This window comes from Salvelinus fontinalis, chromosome 17 (genome assembly GCF_029448725.1).
Source record: "Salvelinus fontinalis isolate EN_2023a chromosome 17, ASM2944872v1, whole genome shotgun sequence".
NCBI lineage: Eukaryota > Metazoa > Chordata > Actinopteri > Salmoniformes > Salmonidae > Salvelinus > Salvelinus fontinalis.
The window spans coordinates 7,918,831-7,944,520 of NC_074681.1; the positions used below are offsets into that span (position 1 = coordinate 7,918,831).

At 46.2% G+C, this 25,690-nt stretch overlaps 1 protein-coding gene across 5 annotated transcripts in view; it reads left to right on the forward strand.

Moving 5' to 3' along the window:
* The window catches only part of LOC129813665 (casein kinase I-like), a 77,932-nt gene that overhangs the window by 18,528 nt on the left and 33,714 nt on the right, over positions 1–25,690 (forward strand). For all 5 annotated transcript variants that reach the window (XM_055866054.1, XM_055866053.1, XM_055866056.1 and 2 more), the window contains exons 2-3: positions 2,535–4,112; positions 23,358–23,427. In XM_055866054.1, coding sequence (XP_055722029.1) covers positions 3,852–4,112; positions 23,358–23,427 — 331 coding nt within the window. In that variant the 5' untranslated portion in view covers positions 2,535–3,851. The remainder of the gene's footprint in view (positions 1–2,534; positions 4,113–23,357; positions 23,428–25,690) is intronic.

The following is a 25,690-nucleotide window of genomic DNA, read 5'->3' on the forward strand; positions in this document are numbered from 1 at the left end:
TACTACATGATTACATATGTGTTATTTCACAGTTTTGATGTCTTCACTATTATTTTACGATGTAGAAAATAGTAAAATAAAGAAAAACCCTGGAATGAGTAGGTGTTCTAAAACGTTTGACCGGTAGTGTACACGCAGGCCTATAGCTACACACAGGCCTATAGCTACATACAGGCCTAAAGCTACATACAGGCCTAAAACTACATACAGGCCTAAAGCTACAAATAGCTACATACAGGCCTAAAGCTACAAACAGGCCTAAAGCTACACACAGGCCTAAAGCTACACACAGGCCTATAGCTACATACAGGCCTATAGCTACATACAGGCCTATAGCTACATAGAGGCCTAAAGCTACATACAAGCCTAAAGCTACATAGAGGCCTATAGCTACATACAGGCCTATAGCTACATACAGGCCTATAGCTACATACAGGCCTATAGCTACATATAGCTACATACAGGCCTATAGCCACAAACAGGCCTATAGCTGCTACAGTGACTGAATAAGCAATCAACTTGCGTGATATAGAGGGAGGTGGGACGTGCGCACACTCTAGAAACACGGTGCGCCAGACACCACGCTCTAGAAACACGGTGCGCCAGACACCACGCTCTAGAAACACGGTGCGCCAGACACCACGCTCTAGAAACACGGTGCGCCAGACACCACGCTCTAGAAACACGGTGCGCCAGACACCACGCTCTAGAAACACGGTGTGCCAGACACCACCTCTAGAAACACGGTGCGCCAGACACCACGCTCTAGAAACACGGTGTGCCAGACACCACGCTCTAGAAACACGGTGCGCCAGACACCACGCACTAGAAACACGGTGTGCCAGACACCACCTCTAGAAACACGGTGTGCCAGACACCACCTCTAGAAACACGGTGCGCCAGACACCACGCTCTAGAAACACAGTGCGCCAGACAACACGCTCTAGAAACACGGTGCGCCAGACACCACGCTCTAGAAACACGGTGCGCCAGACAACACGCTCTAGAAACACGGTGCGCCAGACACCACACTCTAGAAACACGGTGCGCCAGACACCACGCTCTAGAAACACGGTGCGCCAGACAACACGCTCTAGAAACACGGTGCGCCAGACACCACGCTCTAGAAACACGGTGCGCCAGACACCACCTCTAGAGACACTGTGCGCTCTAGAGACACTGCGCGCCATTCATAAAGTTCGTAAAATAAAGCATTGTTTTATAAACAAACTCAATAATACTCAAATCCATGTTGCCGCTAATAGCACAAACAAATGGTGCAATGGAGTTTGGAGAAATGGAAATGTCTGTACTTGGCGCTGGTGGAAATGGAGAAAGGTGGTTCGATGAGAGAGCAGTAGAAAGCTGGCATCCTCATCGATTGATTCAAACACATTGTTGGATTACAGCATGCTATAGCTACCTAGCTGTTGGTGTGTATATGAGATCCATTTTAATTGCTATGTTGTAGATTAATGGAGCTGATTATTACAGTTAACGTTCTGTCTCTTCCCCCCCAGGTGTAGAGCTGTTGGTGTGTATATGAGATCCATTTTAATTGCTATGTTGTAGATTAATGGAGCTGATTATTACAGTTAACGTTCTGTCTCTTCCCCCCCAGGTGTAGAGCTGTTGGTGTGTATATGAGATCCATTTTAATTGCTATGTTGTAGATTAATGGAGCTGATTATTACAGTTAACGTTCTGTCTCTTCCCCCCCAGGTGTAGAGCTGTTGGTGTGTATATGAGATCCATTTTAATTGCTATGTTGTAGATTAATGGAGCTGATTATTACAGTTAACGTTCTGTCTCTTCCCCCCCAGGTGTAGAGCTGTTGGTGTGTATATGAGATCCATTTTAATTGCTATGTTGTAGATTAATGGAGCTGATTATTACAGTTAACGTTCTGTCTCTTCCCCCCCAGGTGTAGAGCTGTTGGTGTGTATATGAGATCCATTTTAATTGCTATGTTGTAGATTAATGGAGCTGATTATTACAGTTAACGTTCTGTCTCTTCCCCCCCAGGTGTAGAGCTGTTGGTGTGTATATGAGATCCATTTTAATTGCTATGTTGTAGATTAATGGAGCTGATTATTACAGTTAACGTTCTGTCTCTTCCCCCCCAGGTGTAGAGCTGTTGGTGTGTATATGAGATCCATTTTAATTGCTATGTTGTAGATTAATGGAGCTGATTATTACAGTTAACGTTCTGTCTCTTCCCCCCCAGGTGTAGAGCTGTTGGTGTGTATATGAGATCCATTTTAATTGCTATGTTGTAGATTAATGGAGCTGATTATTACAGTTAACGTTCTGTCTCTTCCCCCCCAGGTGTAGAGCTGTTGGTGTGTATATGAGATCCATTTTAATTGCTATGTTGTAGATTAATGGAGCTGATTATTACAGTTAACGTTCTGTCTCTTCCCCCCCAGGTGTAGAGCTGTTGGTGTGTATATGAGATCCATTTTAATTGCTATGTTGTAGATTAATGGAGTATTCCCCGATTATAACAGTTAACGTTCTGTCTCTTCCCCCAGGTGTAGAGCTGTTGTGTTAGTCCGTCTGTCCAACCAACCGCTCCACCAGGTGTATCAGACCGCTGGGAATGACTGCACCTTCACAACCTCACCAGGAGTGGGCCCTGGAGGACGACGCCCACATCAATCACACAGCCAGGAGCTAGGAGCACCTTCCTTCCTTTAGCTAGGATAGGCTTCCTTCCTTTAGCTAGGAGCACCTTCCTTCCTTTAGCTAGGATAGGCTTCCTTCCTTTAGCTAGGATAGGCTTCCTTCCTTCCTTTAGCTAGGATAGGCTTCCTTCCTTTAGCTAGGATAGGCTTCCTTCCTTCCTTTAGCTAGGAGCACCTTCCTTCCTTTAGCTAGGATAGGCTTCCTTCCTTTAGCTAGGATAGGCTTCCTTCCTTTAGCTAGGATAACCTTCCTTCCTTTAGCTAGGATAGGCTTCCTTCCTTTAGCTAGGATAACCTTCCTTCCTTTAGCTAGGATAGGCTTCCTTCCTTCCTTTAGCTAGGATAGGCTTCCTTCCTTCCTTTAGCTAGGATAACCTTCCTTCCTTTAGCTAGGATAGGCTTCCTTCCTTTAGCTAGGATAACCTTCCTTCCTTTAGCTAGGATAACCTTCCTTCCTTTAGCTAGGCTAACCTTCCTTCCTTTAGCTAGGATAACCTTCCTTCCTTTAGCTAGGATAGGCTTCCTTCCTTTAGCTAGGATAACCTTCCTTCCTTTAGCTAGGATAACCTTCCTTCCTTTAGCTAGGATAGGCTTCCTTCCTTTAGCTAGGATAGGCTTCCTTCCTTTAGCTAGGATAACCTTCCTTCCTTTAGCTAGGCTAACCTTCCTTCCTTTAGCTAGGATAACCTTCCTTCCTTTAGCTAGGATAACCTTCCTTCCTTTAGCTAGGATAGGCTTCCTTCCTTTAGCTAGGATAAGCTTCCTTCCTTCCTTTAGCTAGGATAGCCTTTCTTAGTTCGCTAGTGTGAATCCAGTCCTAGGTTGAGATGCAGCTTTGATGCTGGTGGTGATTGGAGAAGAAAGAGAGAGCCTCAAACCCACAGAAGAGGATGGCTCATCACTTCACCTGATCTTTACGCTCTACCCTCACTGTTGCTAACTTGATTAGTAGTTATCAGCTCAGCCGTTGAAGTCCGCAGGCCTCATAAACAGTATATTCACACTCACACATTCAGTACTAGCCCTACACTGTGTGTGGTGACTTGGCTCTCTCCACCTCTCCGTTCCCCTCCACGCCCCCTGCCGGTCTGGTGGATGTTTTGGCGGCTCTGAGGACCGCATGGCAGTGGCGTAATCGTGGAGAGGCCAGGGTACCACAAACTTATGGACTTTGACAAGAGAGGAGGAGGAGGAGGAGGAGGAGGAGGAGGAGGAGGAGGAAAGGGGGAGGCAGAGGAAGGGAAGAGGATGTCAAAGACAGGAGGGAGCCGGTCGGGGCATGGCAGTCGCAGCTCGGGGAGCAACTCCGGGGTGCTCATGGTGGGCCCTAACTTTCGGGTCGGGAAGAAGATCGGCTGTGGGAACTTTGGAGAGCTTCGCCTCGGGAAGAACCTGTACACTAATGAATATGTGGCTATCAAACTGGTGAGTGGACCTAATGCTATAACATATTATATGAACATGAGGTTGAACCATAGACTGTTCTCTCTGCTACCGCACGGCAAGCGGTACCGGAGCGCCAAGTCTAGGTCCAAACCGCCAAGCCATATAACTCCTAAACATCTAATCAAATGGCGACCCAGACTATTTGCATTGCCCCCCCCCCCACCCCACCCCCTCTTTTATGCCACAGCTACTCTCTGTTATTACCTATGCATAGCCACTTTAATAACTCTACCTACATGTACATAATTACCTCGACACCGGCACCCCCCCGCACATTGACTGTATATAGCCCCGCTATTGTTATTTACTGCTGCTCTTTAATTATTTGTTATTCAAATCTCTTACTTTTTTAGGTATTTTCTTAAAACTGAATTGTTGGTTAAGGGCTTGTAAGTAAGCATTTCACTGTAAGATCTACACCTGTTGTATTCGGCGCATGTGACAAATACCATTTTTGAAGTAGCTTGCAAGCTAGCCAACCTTAGCCTGTTAGCTTGGGAGCTTGACTGCCATTGTGAGGTCAGAATGCTCGGATCAACCCTATTCGTCGATCAGAGAGTCCAGTTTGCCCTCTGAACTCTCCGGGAGGGAAACGATTTGGATTTAGACTATACATTAGTTATATTATATAAACACGTGGTTGAACCATAGACTATACATTTAGTTATATTATATAAACACGTGGTTGAACCATAGACTATACATTAGTTATATTATATAAACACGAGGTTGAACCATAGACTATACATTAGTTATATTATATAAACACGTGGTTGAACCATAGACTATACATTTAGTTATATTATATAAACATGAGGTTGAACCATAGACTATACATTAGTTATATTATATAAACACGAGGTTGAACCATAGACTATACATTAGTTATATTATATAAACACGTGGTTGAACCATAGACTATACATTTAGTTATCTAATTGTTTTCCCCCCTCAATCTACAGTGGCTTGTGAAATTATTCACCCCCCCTTGGCATTTTCCCTATTTTGTTGCCTTACAACCTGGAATTAAAATTGATTTTTTGGGGGGGGTTGTATCATTTGATTTACACAGTATGCCTACCACTTTGAAGTTTTATTGTAAAGCAAACAAGAAATAAGACCAAAAAAAATGAGAACTCGAGTGTGCATAACTATTCACCCGCTCAAAGTCAATACTTTGTAGAACCACCCTTTGCAGCAATTACAGCTGCAAGTCTCTTGGGGTATGTCTCTATAAGCTTGGCACATCTAGCCACTGGGATTTTTGCCCGTTCTTCAAGGCAAAACTGCTCCAGCTCCTTCAAGTTGGATGGGTTCTGCTGGTGTACAGCAATCTTTCAAGTCATACCACAGATTCTCAACTGGATTGAGGTCTGGGCTTTGACCAGGCCATTCCAAGACATTTAAATGTTTCCCCTTAAACCACCCGAGTGTTGCTTTAGCAGTATGCTTAGGGTCATTGTCCTGCAGGAAGGTGAACCTCCTTCCCAGTCTCAAATCTCTGGAAGACTGAAACAGGTTTCCCTCAAGCATTTCCTTGTATTTAGCGCCATCCATCATTCCTTCAATTCTGACCAGTTTCCCAGTCCCTGCCGATGAAAAACATCACCCAACATGGTGTTCTCGGGGTGATGAGAGGTGTTCGGTTTGTGCCAGACATAGCGTTTTCCTTGATGGCCAAAAAAGCTCAATTTTATTCTCATCTGACCAGAGTACCGTCCCTATGTTTGGGGAGTCTCCCATATGCTTTTTGGCGAACACCAAACGGGTTTGCTTATTTTTTTCTTTAAGCAATGGCTTTTTTTCTGGCCATTCTCCCGTAAAGCCCAGCTCCGTGGAGTGTACAGCTTAAAGTGATCCTTTGGACAGATACTCCAATCTCCACTGTGGGGCTTTGCAGCTCCTTCAGGGTTATATTTGGTCTCTTTGTTGCCTCTCTGATTAATGCCCTCCTTGCCTGATCCGTGAGTTTTGGTGGGCGGCTCTCTCTTGGCAGGTTTGTTGTGGTGCCATATTCTTGAAATATTTTAATCATGGTGCTCTGTGGGATGTTCAAAGTTTCATATATTTTTTTATAACCCAACCATGATCTGTACTTCTCCACAACTTTGTCCCTGACCCGTTTAGAGAGCTCTTTGATCTTCATGGTGCCCCTCGCTTAGTGGTGTTGCAGACTCTGGGGCCTTTAAGAACAGGTTTGTGTGTATGTATGTATATATATATAATGTGACCGATCATGTGACAGATCATGTGACACTTAGATTACACACAGGTGGACTTTATTTAACTAATTATGTGACTTCTTTTGCACCAGATCTTATTTAGGGGCTTCATAGCAAAGGGGGTGAATACATATGCACGCACCACTTTTTATTTTTTTTTATAAATAACTTTTTGAAACAAGTAATTTTTTAAAGTTTCACTTCACCAATTTGGACTGTTTTGTGTATGTCCAGTACATGAAATCCAAATAAATATCCATTTATATTACAGGTTGTAATGCAACAAAATAGGAAAAACGCCAAGGGGTATGAATACTTTTGCAAGGCACTGTACTCACAATACCCCATAATGACAAAGCAAAAACAGGTTTTTAGAAATGTTTGCAATTTTTTTTTTTTTTTACCAACAACTGAAATATCACTTTTACATAAGTATTCAGACCCTTTACTCAGTACTTTGTTGAAGCACCTTTGGCACCGATTACAGCCTCGAGTCTTCTTGGGTATGACGCTACAAGCTTGGCACTATCCTGACTAGTCTCCCAGTCCCTGCCACTGAAAAACATCCCCACAGCACCACCACCATGCGTCACCGTAGGGATGGTTCCAGGTTGCCTCCAGATGTGACGCTTGGCATTCAGGCCAAAGAGTTCAATCTTGGTTTCATCAGACCAGATGAAACTGTCATGTGCCTTTTACTGAGGAGTGGCTTCTGTCTGGCCACTCTACCATAAAGGCCTGATTGGTGGAGTGCTGCAGAGATGGTTGTCCTTCTGGAAGGTTCTCCCATCTCCACAGAGGAACTCTGGAGCTCTGTCAGAGTCACCATCGGGTTCTTGGTCACCGCCCCGACCAAACCTTCTCCCCCGATTGCTCAGTTTGGCTTGGCGGCCAGCTCTAGGAAGAGTTTTGGTGGTTGTAAACTTTTTACATTTAAGAATGGAGTCCACTGTGTTCTTGGGGACCTTCAATGCTGCAGACATGTTTTTGATACCCTTCCCCAGATCTGTGCCTCGACACAATCCTCTCTAGGAGCTTTAAGAACAATTCCTTCTACCTCATGGCTTGGTTTTTGCTCAGAGATGCTCTGTCAACTGTGGGACCGTATATAGACAGCTGTGTGCCTTTACAATTCATGTCCAATCAATAGAATTTTCCACCGGTGTGGACATTGTAGTCAAGTCTGCATATGGGAACAACACACGGAAGTTTCGCCCGGCAAAAATAAGTGAAAATGGGCTTCCATAAAGTGGGTGCAAACTTCCAAAGCATTTCAACAATATGGCCAGGAATGGATTACATCCGACACGGTCACTACTGGCTGTCAACCGCTATGCATGAAACATGAAACGTAAACGTTAAAATAGATCTTTAAACGTTCAAACTCTATGTTACGACTATGAATGAACATTTACACGTTCAATTCTTACTTTACGTCTCCCTTTACTTGGTTACAGATCTTTTTTTATGCGTACAAACTTTTGTCAGTAATGTGGCATCTGCAAAGGACCATAGACCGAACGTAGCTAGTTGAAATTAGCTAGTCAATCAAGCAACCTCCAGCCCAGACGTTAGTTGCTTTGCAGCTTCCGGGTTTCGTTTCCAAAATAAAAGCCTGGAGCTCGTTTTAGAACTGCATTCAATAACGACGTTTTACCACTAGATGGCGTAGTAACGGCTTGGTCGTTCAGCTAATGACTCGTGTGAGAAAAATAATATATAATATAATATAATAATATAATAATAATAATAATATAATATAGATAAAGACACAGAAGAGCCTTGTCTAGAATAACTGCCTGCAAAATATAAATAAATAGGATTTAAGCTAGGCCTATTCTAGTATCTAAATATGCCATGCTGTTGTGTGTCATTTAATTGCATAGTTTATTTGTATAGCCACGTGGGGCTAATGTGGTGGTGATGTAACCAAATGAATCACACTTTTTCCAGTATTTGGGAGCACGGACTGTAGGCCTTATATTAGTCGTTATGACTGTTGTATTTGTGAATTCTGCTCTGTGTGTAGGCTTGTTATATCCGTTTGCGTTGCACAACCCCCGTCACACAGAGGATACAGTTGAAGTTGGAAGTTTACGTACACCTTAGCCAAATACACTTAAACTCTGTTTTTCACAATTCCTGACATTTAGTCCTAGTAATAATTTCCGATCTTAGGTCAGTTAGGATCACCACTTTATTTTAAGAATGTGAAATGTCAGAATAATAGTAGAGGGAATGATTTATTTCAGCTTTTATTTCTTTCATCACATTCCCAGTGGGTCAGAAGTTTACATACACTCAATTAGTATTTACATTTTTTTTTTTTTTTTTTTACATTTTAGTCATTTAGCAGTCGCTCTTATCCAGAGCGACTTACAGTAGAGTGCATACATTTTTATAACATTTTTTTTTTTTTTTTACATACTGAGACAAGGATATCCCTACCGGCCAATCCCTCCCTAACCCGGACGACGCTATGCCAATTGTGCGTCGCCCCACGGATTTGGTAGCATTGCCTTTAAATTGTTTAACTTGGGTCAAACGTTTTGGGTAACCTCCCACAAGCTTCCCACAATAAGTCCTGACAGAGCTGGTGTAACTGAGTCAGGTTTGTAGGCCTCCTTGCTCGCACACGCTTTTTCAGTTTTGCCAACAAATGTTCTAGAGGTTTGAGGTCAGGGCTTTGTGATGGCCACTCCAATACCTTGACTTTGTTGTCCTTAAGCCATTTTGCCACAACTTTGGAAGTATGCTTGGGGTCATTGTCCATTTGGAAGACCCATTTGTGACCAAGCTTTAACTTCCTGACTGATGTCTTGAGATGTTGCTTCAATATATCCACATAATCTTCCTGCCTCATGAAGCCATCTATTTTGTGAAGTGCACCAGTCCCTCCTGCAGCAAAGCACCCCCACAACATGATGCTGCCACCCCTGTGCTTCATGGTTTGGATGGTGTTCTTTGGCTTGCAAGCCTCCCCCTTTTTCCTCCAAACATAATGATGGTCATTATTGCCAAACAGTACTATTTATGTTTCATCAGACCAGAGGACATTTCTCCAAAAAGTATGATATTTGTCCCCATGTGCAGTTGCAAACCGTAGTCTGGCTTTTTTTATGGTGGTTTTGGAGCAGTGGCTTCTTCCTTGCTGAGCTGCCTTTCAGGTTATGTTGATATAGGACTAGTTTTACTGTGGATATAGATACTTTTGTACCTGTTTCCTCCAGCATCTTCACAAGGTCCTTTGCTGTTGTTCTGGGATTGGTTTGCACTTTTACTGGTTATGATTCATTATTCCTGGTAGATACTACTGGTTATGAGTCATTATTCCAGGTAGATACTACTGGTTATGAACCATTATTCCAGGTAGATACTACTGGTTTTGAGTCATTATTCCTGGTAGATACTACTGGTTATGAGTCATTATTCCTGGTAGATACTACTGGTTATGAGTCATTATTCCTGGTGGATACTACTGGTTATGATTCATTATTCCTGGTGGATACTACTGGTTATGAGTCATTATTCCTGGTAGATACTACTGGTTATGAGTCATTATTCCAGGTAGATACTACTGGTTATGATTCATTATTCCTGGTAGATACTACTGGTTATGAGTCATTATTCCAGGTAGATACTACTGGTTATGAACCATTATTCCAGGTAGATACTACTGGTTATGATTCATTATTCCTGGTAGATACTACTGGTTATGAGTCATTATTCCTGGTAGATACTACTGGTTATGATTCATTATTCCTGGTAGATACTACTGGTTATGAGTCATTATTCCTGGTAGATACTACTGGTTATGATTCATTAGTCCTGGTAGATACTACTGGTTATGAGTCATTAGTCCTGGTTATGAGTCATTATTCCTGGTAGATACTACTGGTTATGATTCATTATTCCTGGTAGATACTACTGGTTCTGATTCATTATTCCTGGTAGATACTACTGGTTCTGATTCATTATTCCTGGTAGATACTACTGGTTCTGATTCATTATTCCTGGTAGATACTACTGGTTATGAACCATTATTCCTGGTAGATACTACTGGTTATGATTCATTATTCCTGGTAGATTATACTGGTTATGAACCATTATTCCTGGTTATGAGTCATTATTCCTGGTAGATACTACTGGTTATGAGTCATTATTCCTGGTAGATACTACTGGTTATGAGTCATTATTCCTGGTAGATACTACTGGTTATGAGTCATTATTCCTGGTAGATACTACTGGTTATGAACCATTATTCCTGGTAGATACTACTGGTTATGAACCATTATTCCTGGTAGATTATACTGGTTATGAACCATTAGTCCTGGTTATGAACCATTATTCCTGGTAGATACTACTGGTTATGAACCATTATTCCTGGTAGATACTACTGGTTATGATTCATTATTCCAGGTAGATACTACTGGTTATGATTCATTATTCCTGGTAGATACTACTGGTTATGATTCATTAGTCCTGGTTATGATTCATTAGTCCAGGTTATGATTCATTAGTCCTGGTTATGAGTCATTAGTCCTGGTAGATACTACTGGTTATGATTCATTATTCCAGGTAGATACTACTGGTTATGATTCATTATTCCTGGTAGATTATACTGGTTATGAACCATTATTCCTGGTTATGAGTCATTATTCCTGGTAGATACTACTGGTTATGAGTCATTATTCCTGGTAGATACTACTGGTTATGAGTCATTATTCCTGGTAGATACTACTGGTTATGAGTCATTATTCCTGGTAGATACTACTGGTTATGAACCATTATTCCTGGTAGATACTACTGGTTATGAACCATTATTCCTGGTAGATTATACTGGTTATGAACCATTAGTCCTGGTTATGAACCATTATTCCTGGTAGATACTACTGGTTATGAACCATTATTCCTGGTAGATACTACTGGTTATGATTCATTATTCCAGGTAGATACTACTGGTTATGATTCATTATTCCTGGTAGATACTACTGGTTATGATTCATTAGTCCTGGTTATGATTCATTAGTCCTGGTTATGATTCATTAGTCCTGGTTATGAGTCATTAGTCCTGGTAGATACTACTGGTTATGATTCATTATTCCAGGTAGATACTACTGGTTATGATTCATTAGTCCTGGTTATGATTCATTAGTCCTGGTTATGATTCATTAGTCCTGGTTATGAGTCATTAGTCCTGGTAGATACTACTGGTTATGATTCATTAGTCCTGGTTATGAGTCATTAGTCCTGGTAGATACTACTGGTTATGATTCATTAGTCCTGGTAGATACTCCTGGTTATGATTCATTAGTCCTGTTTATGAATCATTAGTCCTGGTTATGAGTCATTAGTCCTGGTAGATACTACTGGTTATGATTCATTATTCCTGGTAGATACTACTGGTTATGAGTCATTAGTCCTGGTAGATACTACTGGTTATGATTCATTAGTCCTGGTAGATACTACTGGTTATGAGTCATTAGTCCTGGTAGATACTACTGGTTATGATTCATTAGTCCTGGTAGATACTACTGGTTATGAGTCATTAGTCCTGGTAGATACTACTGGTTATGATTCATTAGTCCTGGTAGATACTACTGGTTATGAGTCATTAGTCCTGGTAGATACTACTGGTTATGAGTCATTATTCCTGGTAGATACTACTGGTTATGATTCATTATTCCAGGTAGATACTACTGGTTATGATTCATTAGTCCTGGTAGATACTACTGGTTATGAGTTATTAGTCCTGGTAGATACTACTGGTTATGATTCATTAGTCCTGGTAGATACTACTGGTTATGAGTCATTATTCCTGGTAGATACTACTGGTTATGATTCATTATTCCAGGTTATGATTCATTAGTCCTGGTAGATACTACCGGTTAGGATTCCTGGGAAATACTACTGGTTATGATTCATTATTCCAGGTAGATACTACTGGTTATGATTCATTAGTCCTGGTTATGATTCATTAGTCCTGGTAGACACTACTGGTTATGATTGCAGACGGAGCCCAGAGAATGGGATGGTGCAATATTGTATTAGTCATATTTTGATAAGGTGCATGCATGGGGATGTCCACGTCACCCAGAGATATGTCCATGCTGTAGAGAGACACCTAGCGGACTGAAACTGCACTGTTGTAGACATAATACAGCTAGTGATATATAGCTTACGCTGGCAAACAAATCCATGACATTAGTTACCTAAATGTGAAGTCAGCTGAGGAGTAATAGGCAATGGAGACTTTTATTTTGAAAACGTCCCTGACTTCTGTTGTTGGTGTATATATTGTGTTATGCTGGTTGGCGTAGCACTCACTCTTCACAGGCCCGACGGTGTACCTTTCTGTTGGTGTATATATTGTGTTATGCTGGTTGGCGTAGCACTCACTCTTCACAGTCCCGATGGTGTACCTTTCTGTTGTTGGTGAGATCAAACTGTTTTCCCGTAACTCCCGTACTGCAGAAGGAACCCCCCGTAGGAGTATTCAGGGAGGGGTATTCAAAAGGCCAGACTACTGCTGGTTTTCTGTTGTACCTGATCATTAATTGCACCCACCTGGTGTTCCAGGTCTAAATCAGTCCCTGCATGAAAAAAATGCAGTAGAACTGGCTTGGACGTTCGGGTTTGAATTGAAAGGTCTTACCGCCTGTAAAGGTTGCACTCGCCTTCCATAGAAACAAATTCTGCTCTGGGCCGCTAACTGACCTAGGCTACGCAGATTATAGCATCAGTAAACCATGTTGATGTCATTCCACCATGAGATGGACGTCAAAACACTTCTCTCTATAGCGAGCAGGCCTGCACAGATTGTGTGTGTGTTCTGGAACGTACCCGTAATGCTGTACAGTGAACAGGACTCCTACTCCAACTGAGCCTCTGATTCACTTCTGTAATACGTCTCTGAACTTGTTGGAACGTACCCATTGAGCTGTATGTAGTGAATATAGAATAGCTAGTACTTTATTGTTCGTCTTGCTTAGGAAATTAGTCTTATGGTTCCTCCAGAACCTCAGATTCAGTCTGGAGTCCTATTGGTTGATCTGTTGTACTAGACAGGACCTGGGAGAAACAGGAGGGTGGTTGATCTGTTGTACTAGACAGGACCTGGGAGAGACAGGAGGGTGGTTGATCTGGGAGAGGCAGGAGGGTGGTTGATCTGTTGTACTAGACAGGACCTGGGAGAGGCAGGAGGGTGGTTGATCTGTTGTACTAGACAGGACCTGGGAGAGGCAGGAGGGTGGTTGATCTGTTGTACTAGACAGGACCTGGGAGAGGCAGGAGGGTGGTTGATCTGGGAGAGTCAGGACCTGGGAGAGGCAGGAGGGTGGTTGATCTGGGAGAGTCAGGACCTGGGAGAGGCAGGAGGGTGGTTGATCTGTTGTACTAGACAGGACCTGGGAGAGGCAGGAGGGTGGTTGATCTGTTGTACAAGACAGGACCTGGGAGAGGCAGGAGGGTGGTTGATCTGTTGTACTAGACAGGACCTGGGAGAGGCAGGAGGGTGGTTGATCTGTTGTACAAGACAGGACCTGGGAGAGGCAGGAGGGTGGTTGATCTGTTGTACTAGACAGGACCTGGGAGAAACAGGAGGGTGGTTGACCTGGGAGAGCCAGGACCTGGGAGAGGCAGGAGGATGGTTGATCTGTTGTACTAGACAGGACCTGGCAGAGACAGGAGGGTGGTTGATCTGTTGTACAAGACAGGACCTGGGAGAGGCAGGAGGGTGGTTGATCTGTTGTACTAGACAGGACCTGGGAGAGGCAGGAGGGTGGGTGATCTGTTGTACAAGACAGAACCTGGCAGAGACAGGAGGGTGGTTGATCTGTTGTACAAGACAGGACCTGGGAGAGGCAGGAGGGTGGTTGATCTGTTGTACTAGACAGGACCTGGGAGAGGCAGGAGGGTGGGTGATCTGTTGTACTAGACAGGACCTGGGAGAGCCAGGACCTGGGAGAGACAGGAGGGTGGTTGATCTGTTGTACTAGACAGGACCTGGGAGAGGCAGGAGGGTGGTTGATCTGTTGTACTAGACAGGACCTGGGAGAGGCAGGAGGGTGGTTGATCTGTTGTACAAGACAGGACCTGGGAGAGGCAGGAGGGTGGTTGATCTGTTGTACTAGACAGGACCTGGGAGAGGCAGGAGGGTGGTTGATCTGTTGTACTAGACAGGACCTGGGAGATGCAGGAAGGTGGTTGATCTGGGAGAGTCAGGACCTGGGAGAGGCAGGAGGGTGGTTGATCTGGGAGAGTCAGGACCTGGGAGAGGCAGGAGGGTGGTTGATCTGTTGTACTAGACAGGACCTGGGAGAGGCAGGAGGGTGGTTGATCTGTTGTACTAGACAGGACCTGGGAGAGGCAGGAGGGTGGTTGGTCTGTTGTACTAGACAGGACCTGGGAGAGGCAGGAGGGTGGTTGATCTGTTGTACTAGACAGGACCTGGGAGAGGCAGGAGGGTGGTTGATCTGTTGTACTAGACAGGACCTGGGAGAGGCAGGAGGGTGGTTGATCTGTTGTACTAGACAGGACCTGGGAGAGACAGGAGGGTGGTTGATCTGTTGTACAAGACAGGACCTGGCAGAGACAGGAGGGTGGTTGATCTGTTGTACAAGACAGGACCTGGGAGAGGCAGGAGGGTGGTTGATCTGTTGTACTAGACAGGACCTGGGAGAGGCAGGAGGGTGGGTGATCTGTTGTACTAGACAGGACCTGGGAGAGGCAGGAGGGTGGTTGATCTGTTGTACTAGACAGGACCTGGGAGAGCCAGGACCTGGGAGAGACAGGAGGGTGGTTGATCTGTTGTACTAGACAGGACCTGGGAGAGGCAGGAGGGTGGTTGATCTGTTGTACTAGACAGGACCTGGGAGAGGCAGGAGGGTGGTTGATCTGTTGTACAAGACAGGACCTGGGAGAGGCAGGAGGGTGGTTGATCTGTTGTACTAGACAGGACCTGGGAGAGGCAGGAGGGTGGTTGATCTGTTGTACAAGACAGGACCTGGGAGAGGCAGGAGGGTGGTTGATCTGTTGTACTAGACAGGACCTGGGAGAAACAGGAGGGTGGTTGACCTGAGAGAGCCAGGACCTGGGAGAGGCAGGAGGATGGTTGATCTGTTGTACTAGACAGGACCTGGCAGAGACAGGAGGGTGGTTGATCTGTTGTACAAGACAGGACCTGGGAGAGGCAGGAGGGTGGTTGATCTGTTGTACTAGACAGGACCTGGCAGAGACAGGAGGGTGGTTGATCTGTTGTACAAGACAGGACCTGGGAGAGGCAGGAGGGTGGTTGATCGTTTGTACTAGACAGGACCTGGCAGAGACAGGAGGGTGGTTGATCTGTTGTACAAGACAGGACCTGGGAGAGGCAGGAGGGTGGTTGATCTGTTGTACAAGACAGGACCTGGGAGAGGCAGGAGGGTGGTTGATCTGTTGTACAAGACAGGACCTGGGAGAGGCAGGAGGGTGGTTGATCTGTTGTACTAGACAGGACCTGGGAGAGGCAGGAGGGTGGTTGATCTGTTGTACTAGACAGGACCTGGGAGAGCCAGGACCTGGGAGACAGGAGGGTGGTTGATCTGTTGTACTAGACAGGACCTGGGAGAGGCAGGAGGGTGGGTGATCTGTTGTACTAGACAGGACCCGGGAGAGACAGGAGGGTGGTTGATCTGTTGTACTAGACAGGACCTGGGAGAGGCAGGAGGGTGGTTGGTCTGTTGTACTAGACAGGACCTGGGAGAGGCAGGAGGGTGGTTGATCTGGGAGAGGCAGGAGGGTGGTTGGTCTGTTGTACAAGACAGGACCTGGGAGAACCAGGAGCGTGGTTGATCTGTTGTACTAGACAGGACCTGGAAGAGCCAGGACCTGGGAGAGACAGGAGGGTGGTTGATCTGTTGTACTAGACAGGACCTGGGAAAGGCAGGAGGGTGGGTGATATGTTGTACTAGACAGGACCTGGGAGAGACAGGAGGGTGGTTGATCTGTTGTACTAGACAGGACCTGGCAGAGACAGGAGGGTGGTTGATCTGTTGTACAAGACAGGACCTGGGAGAGGCAGGAGGGTGGTTGATCTGTTGTACTAGACAGGACCTGGGAGAGGCAGGAGGGTGGTTGATCTGTTGTACTAGACAGGACCTGGGAGAGGCAGGAGGATGGTTGACCTGTTGTACTAGACATGACCTGGGAGAGGCAGGAGGGTGGTTGATCTGTTGTACTAGACAGGACCTGGGAGAGGCAGGAGGGTGGTTGATCTGTTGTACTAGACAGGACCTGGGAGAGGCAGGAGGGTGGTTGATCTGTTGTACTAGACAGGATCTGGGAGAGGCAGGAGGGTGGTTGATCTGTTGTACTAGACAGGACCTGGCAGAGACAGGAGGGTGGTTGATCTGTTGTACAAGACAGGACCTGGGAGAGGCAGGAGGGTGGTTGATCTGTTGTACTAGACAGGACCTGGGAGAGGCAGGAGGGTGGGTGATCTGTTGTACTAGACAGGACCTGGGAGAGGCAGGAGGGTGGTTGATCTGTTGTACTAGACAGGACCTGGGAGAGCCAGGACCTGGGAGAGACAGGAGGGTGGTTGATCTGTTGTACTAGACAGGACCTGGGAGAGGCAGGAGGGTGGTTGATCTGTTGTACTAGACAGGACCTGGGAGAGGCAGGAGGGTGGTTGATCTGTTGTACAAGACAGGACCTGGGAGAGGCAGGAGGGTGGTTGATCTGTTGTACTAGACAGGACCTGGGAGAGGCAGGAGGGTGGTTGATCTGTTGTACAAGACAGGACCTGGGAGAGGCAGGAGGGTGGTTGATCTGTTGTACTAGACAGGACCTGGGAGAAACAGGAGGGTGGTTGACCTGGGAGAGCCAGGACCTGGGAGAGGCAGGAGGATGGTTGATCTGTTGTACTAGACAGGACCTGGCAGAGACAGGAGGGTGGTTGATCTGTTGTACAAGACAGGACCTGGGAGAGGCAGGAGGGTGGTTGATCTGTTGTACTAGACAGGACCTGGGAGAGGCAGGAGGGTGGGTGATCTGTTGTACAAGACAGAACCTGGCAGAGACAGGAGGGTGGTTGATCTGTTGTACAAGACAGGACCTGGGAGAGGCAGGAGGGTGGTTGATCTGTTGTACTAGACAGGACCTGGGAGAGGCAGGAGGGTGGTTGATCTGTTGTACTAGACAGGACCTGGGAGAGGCAGGAGGGTGGGTGATCTGTTGTACTAGACAGGACCTGGGAGAGCCAGGACCTGGGAGAGACAGAAGGGTGGTTGATCTGTTGTACTAGACAGGACCTGGGAGAGGCAGGAGGGTGGTTGATCTGTTGTACTAGACAGGACCTGGGAGAGGCAGGAGGGTGGTTGATCTGTTGTACAAGACAGGACCTGGGAGAGGCAGGAGGGTGGTTGATCTGTTGTACTAGACAGGACCTGGGAGAGGCAGGAGGGTGGTTGATCTGTTGTACTAGACAGGACCTGGGAGAGGCAGGAGGGTGGTTGATCTGGGAGAGTCAGGACCTGGGAGAGGCAGGAGGGTGGTTGATCTGGGAGAGTCAGGACCTGGGAGAGGCAGGAGGGTGGTTGATCTGTTGTACTAGACAGGACCTGGGAGAGGCAGGAGGGTGGTTGATCTGTTGTACTAGACAGGACCTGGGAGAGGCAGGAGGGTGGTTGGTCTGTTGTACTAGACAGGACCTGGGAGAGGCAGGAGGGTGGTTGATCTGTTGTACTAGACAGGACCTGGGAGAGGCAGGAGGGTGGTTGATCTGTTGTACTAGACAGGACCTGGGAGAGGCAGGAGGGTGGTTGATCTGTTGTACTAGACAGGACCTGGGAGAGGCAGGAGGGTGGTTGATCTGTTGTACAAGACAGGACCTGGCAGAGACAGGAGGGTGGTTCATCTGTTGTACAAGACAGGACCTGGGAGAGGCAGGAGGGTGGTTGATCTGTTGTACTAGACAGGACCTGGGAGAGGCAGGAGGGTGGGTGATCTGTTGTACTAGACAGGACCTGGGAGAGGCAGGAGGGTGGTTGATCTGTTGTACTAGACAGGACCTGGGAGAGCCAGGACCTGGGAGAGACAGGAGGGTGGTTGATCTGTTGTACTAGACAGGACCTGGGAGAGGCAGGAGGGTGGTTGATCTGTTGTACTAGACAGGACCTGGGAGAGGCAGGAGGGTGGTTGATCTGTTGTACAAGACAGGACCTGGGAGAGGCAGGAGGGTGGTTGATCTGTTGTACTAGACAGGACCTGGGAGAGGCAGGAGGGTGGTTGATCTGTTGTACAAGACAGGACCTGGGAGAGGCAGGAGGGTGGTTGATCTGTTGTACTAGACAGGACCTGGGAGAAACAGGAGGGTGGTTGACCTGGGAGAGCCAGGACCTGGGAGAGGCAGGAGGATGGTTGATCTGTTGTACTAGACAGGACCTGGCAGAGACAGGAGGGTGGTTGATCTGTTGTACAAGACAGGACCTGGGAGAGGCAGGAGGGTGGTTGATCTGTTGTACTAGACAGGACCTGGCAGAGACAGGAGGGTGGTTGATCTGTTGTACAAGACAGGACCTGGGAGAGGCAGGAGGGTGGTTGATCGTTTGTACTAGACAGGACCTGGCAGAGACAGGAGGGTGGTTGATCTGTTGTACAAGACAGGACCTGGGAGAGGCAGGAGGGTGGTTGATCTGTTGTACAAGACAGGACCTGGGAGAGGCAGGAGGGTGGTTGATCTGTTGTACAAGACAGGACCTGGGAGAGGCAGGAGGGTGGTTGATCTGTTGTACTAGACAGGACCTGGGAGAGGCAGGAGGGTGGTTGATCTGTTGTACTAGACAGGACCTGGGAGAGGCAGGAGGGTGGTTGATCTGTTGTACTAGACAGGACCTGGGAGAGGCAGGAGGGTGGGTGATCTGTTGTACAAGACAGAACCTGGCAGAGACAGGAGGGTGGTTGATCTGTTGTACAAGACAGGACCTGGGAGAGGCAGGAGGGTGGTTGATCTGTTGTACTAGACAGGACCTGGGAGAGGCAGGAGGGTGGTTGATCTGGGAGAGGCAGGAGGAAATACTGCACCAAACAGTTAGTCAACTAAAACATCATCGGAAAAAACATCAAAATGAATGACAGATTTCTTGAGTTATTTTAGACTCTTTTGAGGAAGTGAATACTGGCTACGGCGTCTCAAGATGGACAAACAGTACTAAGGGAGTATGCGAGGCACATATGTTCACTTCACCTAGCTGAGTTCGGCTAGGATCAAACCGAACCTAGTATGTTGACTCCTTAAGGGTGGGGTTACTACAGGAGTACTGCAGCTTGTATGTAGTCCTAAAGCTGTTGTAGTCCTGCAGCATGTACGTAGTCCTAAAGCTGTTGTAGTCCTGCAGCATGTACGTAGTCCTGAAGCTGTTGTAGTCCTGCAGCATGTATGTAGTCCTGCAGCATGTATGTAGTCCTGAAGCTGTTGTAGTCCTGCAGCATGTATGTAGTCCTGAAGCTGTTGTAGTCCTGCAGCATGTATGTAGTCCTGAAGCTGTTGTAGTCCTGCAGCATGTACGTAGTCCTGCAGCATGTATGTAGTCCTGAAGCTGTTGTAGTCCTGCAGCATGTATGTAGTCCTGAAGCTGTTGTAGTCCTGCAGCTGTTGTAACCCTGCAGCATGTACGTAGTCCTGAAGCTGTTGTAGTCCTGCAGCATGTATGTAGTCCTAAAGCTGTTGTAGTCCTGCAGCATGTATGTAGTCCTGCAGCATGTATGTAGTCCTGCAGCATGTACGTAGTCCTGAAGCTGTTGTAGTCCTGCAGCATGTATGTAGTCCTGAAGCTGTTGTAGTCATGCAGCATGTATGTAGTCCTGAAGCTGTTGTAGTCCTGCAGCATGTATGTAGTCCTGAAGCTGTTGTAGTCCTGCAGCATGTATGTAGTCCTGAAGCTGTTGTAGTCCTGCAGCATGTATGTAGTCCTGAAGCTGTTGTAGTCCTGCAGCATGTATGTAGTCCTGAAGCTGTTGTAGTCCTGCAGCATGTATGTAGTCCTGAAGCTGTTGTAGTCCTGCAGCATGTATGTAGTCCTGAAGCTGTTGTAGTCCTGCAGCATGTATGTAGTCCTGAAGCTGTTGTAGCCCTGCAGCATGTACGTAGTCCTGCAGCATGTACGTAGTCCTGAAGCTGTTGTAGCCCTGCAGCATGTACGTAGTCCTGAAGCTGTTGTAGTCCTGCAGCATGTACGTAGTCCTGAAGCTGTTGTAGTCCTGCAGCATGTACGTAGTCCTGAAGCTGTTGTAGCCCTGCAGCATGTACGTAGTCCTGAAGCTGTTGTAGTCCTGCAGCATGTATGTAGTCCTAAAGCTGTTGTAGTCCTGCAGCATGTACGTAGTCCTGCAGCTGTTGTAGTCCTGCAGCATGTATGTAGTCCTGCAGCTTGTATGTAGTCCTAAAGCTGTTGTAGTCCTGCAGCTTGTATGTAGTCCTGCAGCATGTATGTAGTCCTGCAGCATGTATGTAGTCCTGCAGCATGTACGTAGTCCTGAAGCTGTTGTAGTCCTGCAGCATGTATGTAGTCCTGCAGCTTGTATGTAGTCCTGCAGCTGTTGTAGTCCTGCAGCTTGTATGTAGTCCTGCAGCATGTATGTAGTCCTGCAGCATGTATGTAGTCCTGCAGCATGTACGTAGTCCTGAAGCTGTTGTAGTCCTGCAGCATGTACGTAGTCCTGCAGCTTGTATGTAGTCCTGCAGCTGTTGTAGTCCTGCAGCTTGTATGTAGTCCTGCAGCTTGTATGTAGTCCTGAAGCTGTTGTAGTCATGCAGCATGTACGTAGTCCTGAAGCTGTTGTAGCCCTGCAGCATGTACGTAGTCCTAAAGCTGTTGTAGTCCTGCAGCATGTATGTAGTCCTGCAGCATGTACGTAGTCCTAAAGCTGTTGTAGTCCTGCAGCATGTATGTAGTCCTGCAGCATGTACGTAGTCCTAAAGCTGTTGTAGTCCTGCAGCATGTATGTAGTCCTAAAGCTGTTGTAGTCCTGCAGCATGTACGTAGTCCTGAAGCTGTTGTAGTCATGCAGCATGTACGTAGTCCTGAAGCTGTTGTAGTCCTGCAGCTGTTGTAGTCCTGCAGCTGTTGTAGTCCTGCAGCTTGTATGTAGTCCTGCAGCTTGTATGTAGTCCTGCAGCTGTTGTAGTCCTGCAGCTTGTATGTAGTCCTGCAGCTGTTGTAGTCCTGCAGCATGTACGTAGTCCTGAAGCTGTTGTAGTCCTGCAGCTTGTACGTAGTCCTGAAGCTGTTGTAGTCCTGCAGCATGTACGTAGTCCTGAAGCTGTTGTAGTCCTGCAGCATGTACGTAGTCCTGAAGCTGTTGTAGTCCTGCAGCATGTACGTAGTCCTGAAGCTGTTGTAGTCCTGCAGCATGTACGTAGTCCTGAAGCTGTTGTAGTCCTGCAGCATGTATGTAGTCCTGCAGCTTGTACGTAGTCCTAAAGCTGTTGTAGTCCTAAAGCTGTTGTAAGCCTCCCTGTCCACTGGGTTAGCTGTTCAGAACATCCTGTCCACTGGGTTAGCTGTTCAGAACATCCTGTCCACTGGGTTAGCTGTTCAGAACATCCTGTCCACTGGGTTAGCTGTTCAGAACATCCTGTCCACTGGGTTAGCTGTTCAGAACATCCTGTCCACTGGGTTAGCTGTTCAGAACATCCTGTCCACTGGGTTAGCTGTTCAGAACATCCTGTGGGTTTAAATGCAATCTGTTTCTGTTTGGCTTGTTGGTTTGGTTTTACACAGACTTGCTCTCAAAGCCCTCTCGTCTGTGGTTTGGTTTTACACAGACTTGCTCAGAAAGCCCTCTCGTCTGTGGTTTGGTTTTACACAGACTTGCTCAGAAAGCCCTCTCGTCTGTGGTTTGGTTTTACACAGGCTTGCTCAGAAAGCCCTCTCGTCTGTGGTTTGGTTTTACACAGACTTGCTCAGAAAGCCCTCTCGTCTGTGGTTTGGTTTTACACAGGCTTGCTCAGAAAGCCCTCTCGTCTGTGGTTTGGTTTTACACAGACTTGCTCAGAAAGCCCTCTCGTCTGTGGTTTGGTTTTACACAGACTTGCTCAGAAAGCCCTCTCGTCTGTGGTTTGGTTTTACACAGACTTGCTCAGAAAGCCCTCTCGTCTGTGGTTTGGTTTTACACAGACTTGCTCAGAAAGCCCTCTCGTCTGTGGTTTGGTTTTACACAGACTTGCTCAGAAAGCCCTCTCGTCTGTGGTTTGGTTTTACACAGGCTTGCTCAGAAAGCCCTCTCGTCTGTGGTTTGGTTTTACACAGACTTGCTCAGAAAGCCCTCTCGTCTGTGGTTTGGTTTTACACAGACTTGCTCAGAAAGCCCTCTCGCCTGTGGTTTGGTTTTACACAGACTTGCTCAGAAAGCCCTCTCGTCTGTGGTTTGGTTTTACACAGACTTGCTCAGAAAGCCCTCTCGTCTGTGGTTTGGTTTTACACAGACTTGCTCAGAAAGCCCTCTCGTCTGTGGTTTGGTTTTACACAGACTTGCTCAGAAAGCCCTCTCGTCTGTGGTTTGCTTGCGCACTGTGTGGAGAGATGCGTGTCATAAATGACTCAACCACCTGTGGTCCTGAACCCCCGTGCTTAGTCGGGGACACACGTTCGCCCACCAACTGAGTTATTGGGATTGATTGAGAGACACTCTCTTTCCTGTGAAGAAGTTATGAGCTATCCCCATTGTTTGACCTTTAACCCTCATGCTGTTTGACCTCTAACTCTCATCATGCTGTTTGACCTGTAACCCTCATTATGCTGTTTGACCTGTAACCCTCATCATGCTGTTTGACCTCTAACCCTCATCATGCTGTTTGACCTCTAACCCTCATCATGCTGTTTGACCTCTAACCCTCATCATGCTGTTTGACCTCTAACCCTCATCATGCTGTTTGACCTCTAACCCTCATCATGCTGTTTGACCTCTAACCCTCATCATGTTGTTTGACCTCTAACCCTCATGTTGTTTATCTCATTTCCAGGAGCCCATCAAGTCGCGGGCCCCACAGCTCCACCTGGAGTACAGGTTCTATAAGCAGCTGGGGAGTTCAGGTGAGACAACAACACAGAATTATATTGATTCTCTGTAGTCATGAACACCAATATAATGGACGTTTATTATCAGGAGAACTGTTACATGTATCCTCAACTAACCTGTGACCCTGCACATTGACTCTGTACCGTAACACCCTGTATATAGCCTCCACATTGACTCTGTACCGGTACCCCCTGTATATAGCCTCCACATTGACTCTGTACCGGTACACCCTGTATATAGCCTCCACATTGACTCTGTACCGGTACCCCCTGTATATAGCCTCCACATTGACTCTGTACTGGTACCCCCTGTATATACCCTGCACATTGACTCTGTACCGTAACACCCTGTATATAGCCTCCACATGGACTCTGTACCGGTACCCCCTGTATATAGCCTCCACATTGACTCTGTACCGGTACCCCCTGGCTATATAAGTCCATTTGATGTCACAAAGCTGTCCAGTACTTAAAAATATCCTATCCTGTTGTCAGAAGAGGATGTCTTCCTTAATTGACCCCCCCATAAACGTAACGGACATATTTTTTCATTTTTATTTTAACTCAATCTATTTTTAACCTCTTTGGGCTCGCCTCCCACCCGGACAACATCCGGTGAAATTGCAGAGTGCGAAATTCAAAATACAAAAATCGTAATATTAAACATTAATCTAAATACAATTTTCTTACCTCGTTTAAAAGCTTAACTTCTTGTTAATCCAACCGCGTTGTCAGATTTCAAAAAGGCTTTACGGCAAAAGCATACCATGCGATTATCTGAGGACAGCGCCCCACACCAAAATACTTTTCCAAACCAGCACAGGTGTCACAAAATCCAAAATAGCGATAAAATAAATCACTTACTTTTGAAGATCTTCCTCTGTTTGCAATCCCAATGGTCCTAGCTACACAACAAATGGTCGTTTTGTCTACTTTACATCCCAAAAATTTCCTTGATTCAGTAATCCACTTGTTCAACATGCATACAAACGAATCCAAAAAGTTACCAGTAAAGTTTGTTCAAACAAGTCAAATGATGTATCTAATTAATCCTCAGGTACTCTAATATCTAAATAAACGATCAAATTTAAGACGGAGAATAGTATGTTCAATAGGGAAGATAAAACTCATTCACGTGCGCAACAAGACTACTTTTCTAATGAGAGACACCTTGGAAAAACTACAACTACTCGTTCATTTAAAAAAAAAACAAGCCTGAAACCCTTTCTAAAGACTGTTGACATCTAGTGGAAGCCATAGGAACTGCAATCTGGGAGGAATTATTTTGAATATCCCATAGGCTTGCATTGAAATGGCCTATGACCTCAAAAAAAATTCTTCCGGATGGATTCTCCTCGGGTTGTCCGCCTGCCATATCAGTTCTGTTATACTCACAGACATTATTATAACAGTTTTGGAAACTTGCATATCCATAACTATGCATATCCTAACTTCTGGGCCGGAGTAACGGGCAGTTTACTTTGGGCACGTCAGTCATTCCGGAATTCAGGATACTGCTCCCTAGCCTTACAAAGTTAACTAGGCAAGTCATTTAAGAACAAATTCTTATTTACAATGACGGTCGACCGGGGAACAGTGGGTTAACTGCCTTGTTCAGGGGAAGAACGACAGATATTTTACCTTGTCAGCTCGGAGATTCGATCCAGCAACCTTTTTGGTTTTTCGCCCAATGCTCTAACCACCAGGAGCTGTGCCAGGCCACGCCACATCTGTTGACTCATCCTGCTGTAATGCATAGAATTCACTGGCTTGTATGCGAAGCAGTAATTGTTTCGAAACATCTCCTGCCATGTCACTGGTGCGTCGTGAAACAGTGTTGTTTGAAGAAGGCATTGTCTGTGTAGTTTTAATGGCCTTTTCTCCCAGCATTGTCAAAGCCATATTCGAGGCAGCAGGAGGAATTAAATCCTCCACAATAGTATGGGGCTTGCCTGTCCTAGCCAGTCCTCTACAATAGTATGGGGCTTGCCTGTCCTAGCCAGTCCTCCACAGTAGTATGGGGCTTGCCTGTCCTAGCCAGTCCTCCACAATAGTATGGGGCTTGCCTGTCCTAGCCAGTCCTCCACAATAGTATGGGGCTTGCCTGTCCTAGCCAGTCCTCCACAATAGTATGGGGCTTGCCTGTCCGAGCCACTCGGTAGCTCACCATATAAGACGCCTCTAGTTCCTTCTTAGTAATGATATCTGTTGCTTTTATACATGTCTTACTACTCGAAAGTCTTAATTCTCACTCAAAAAAACTCCTGTGGCTTAATTT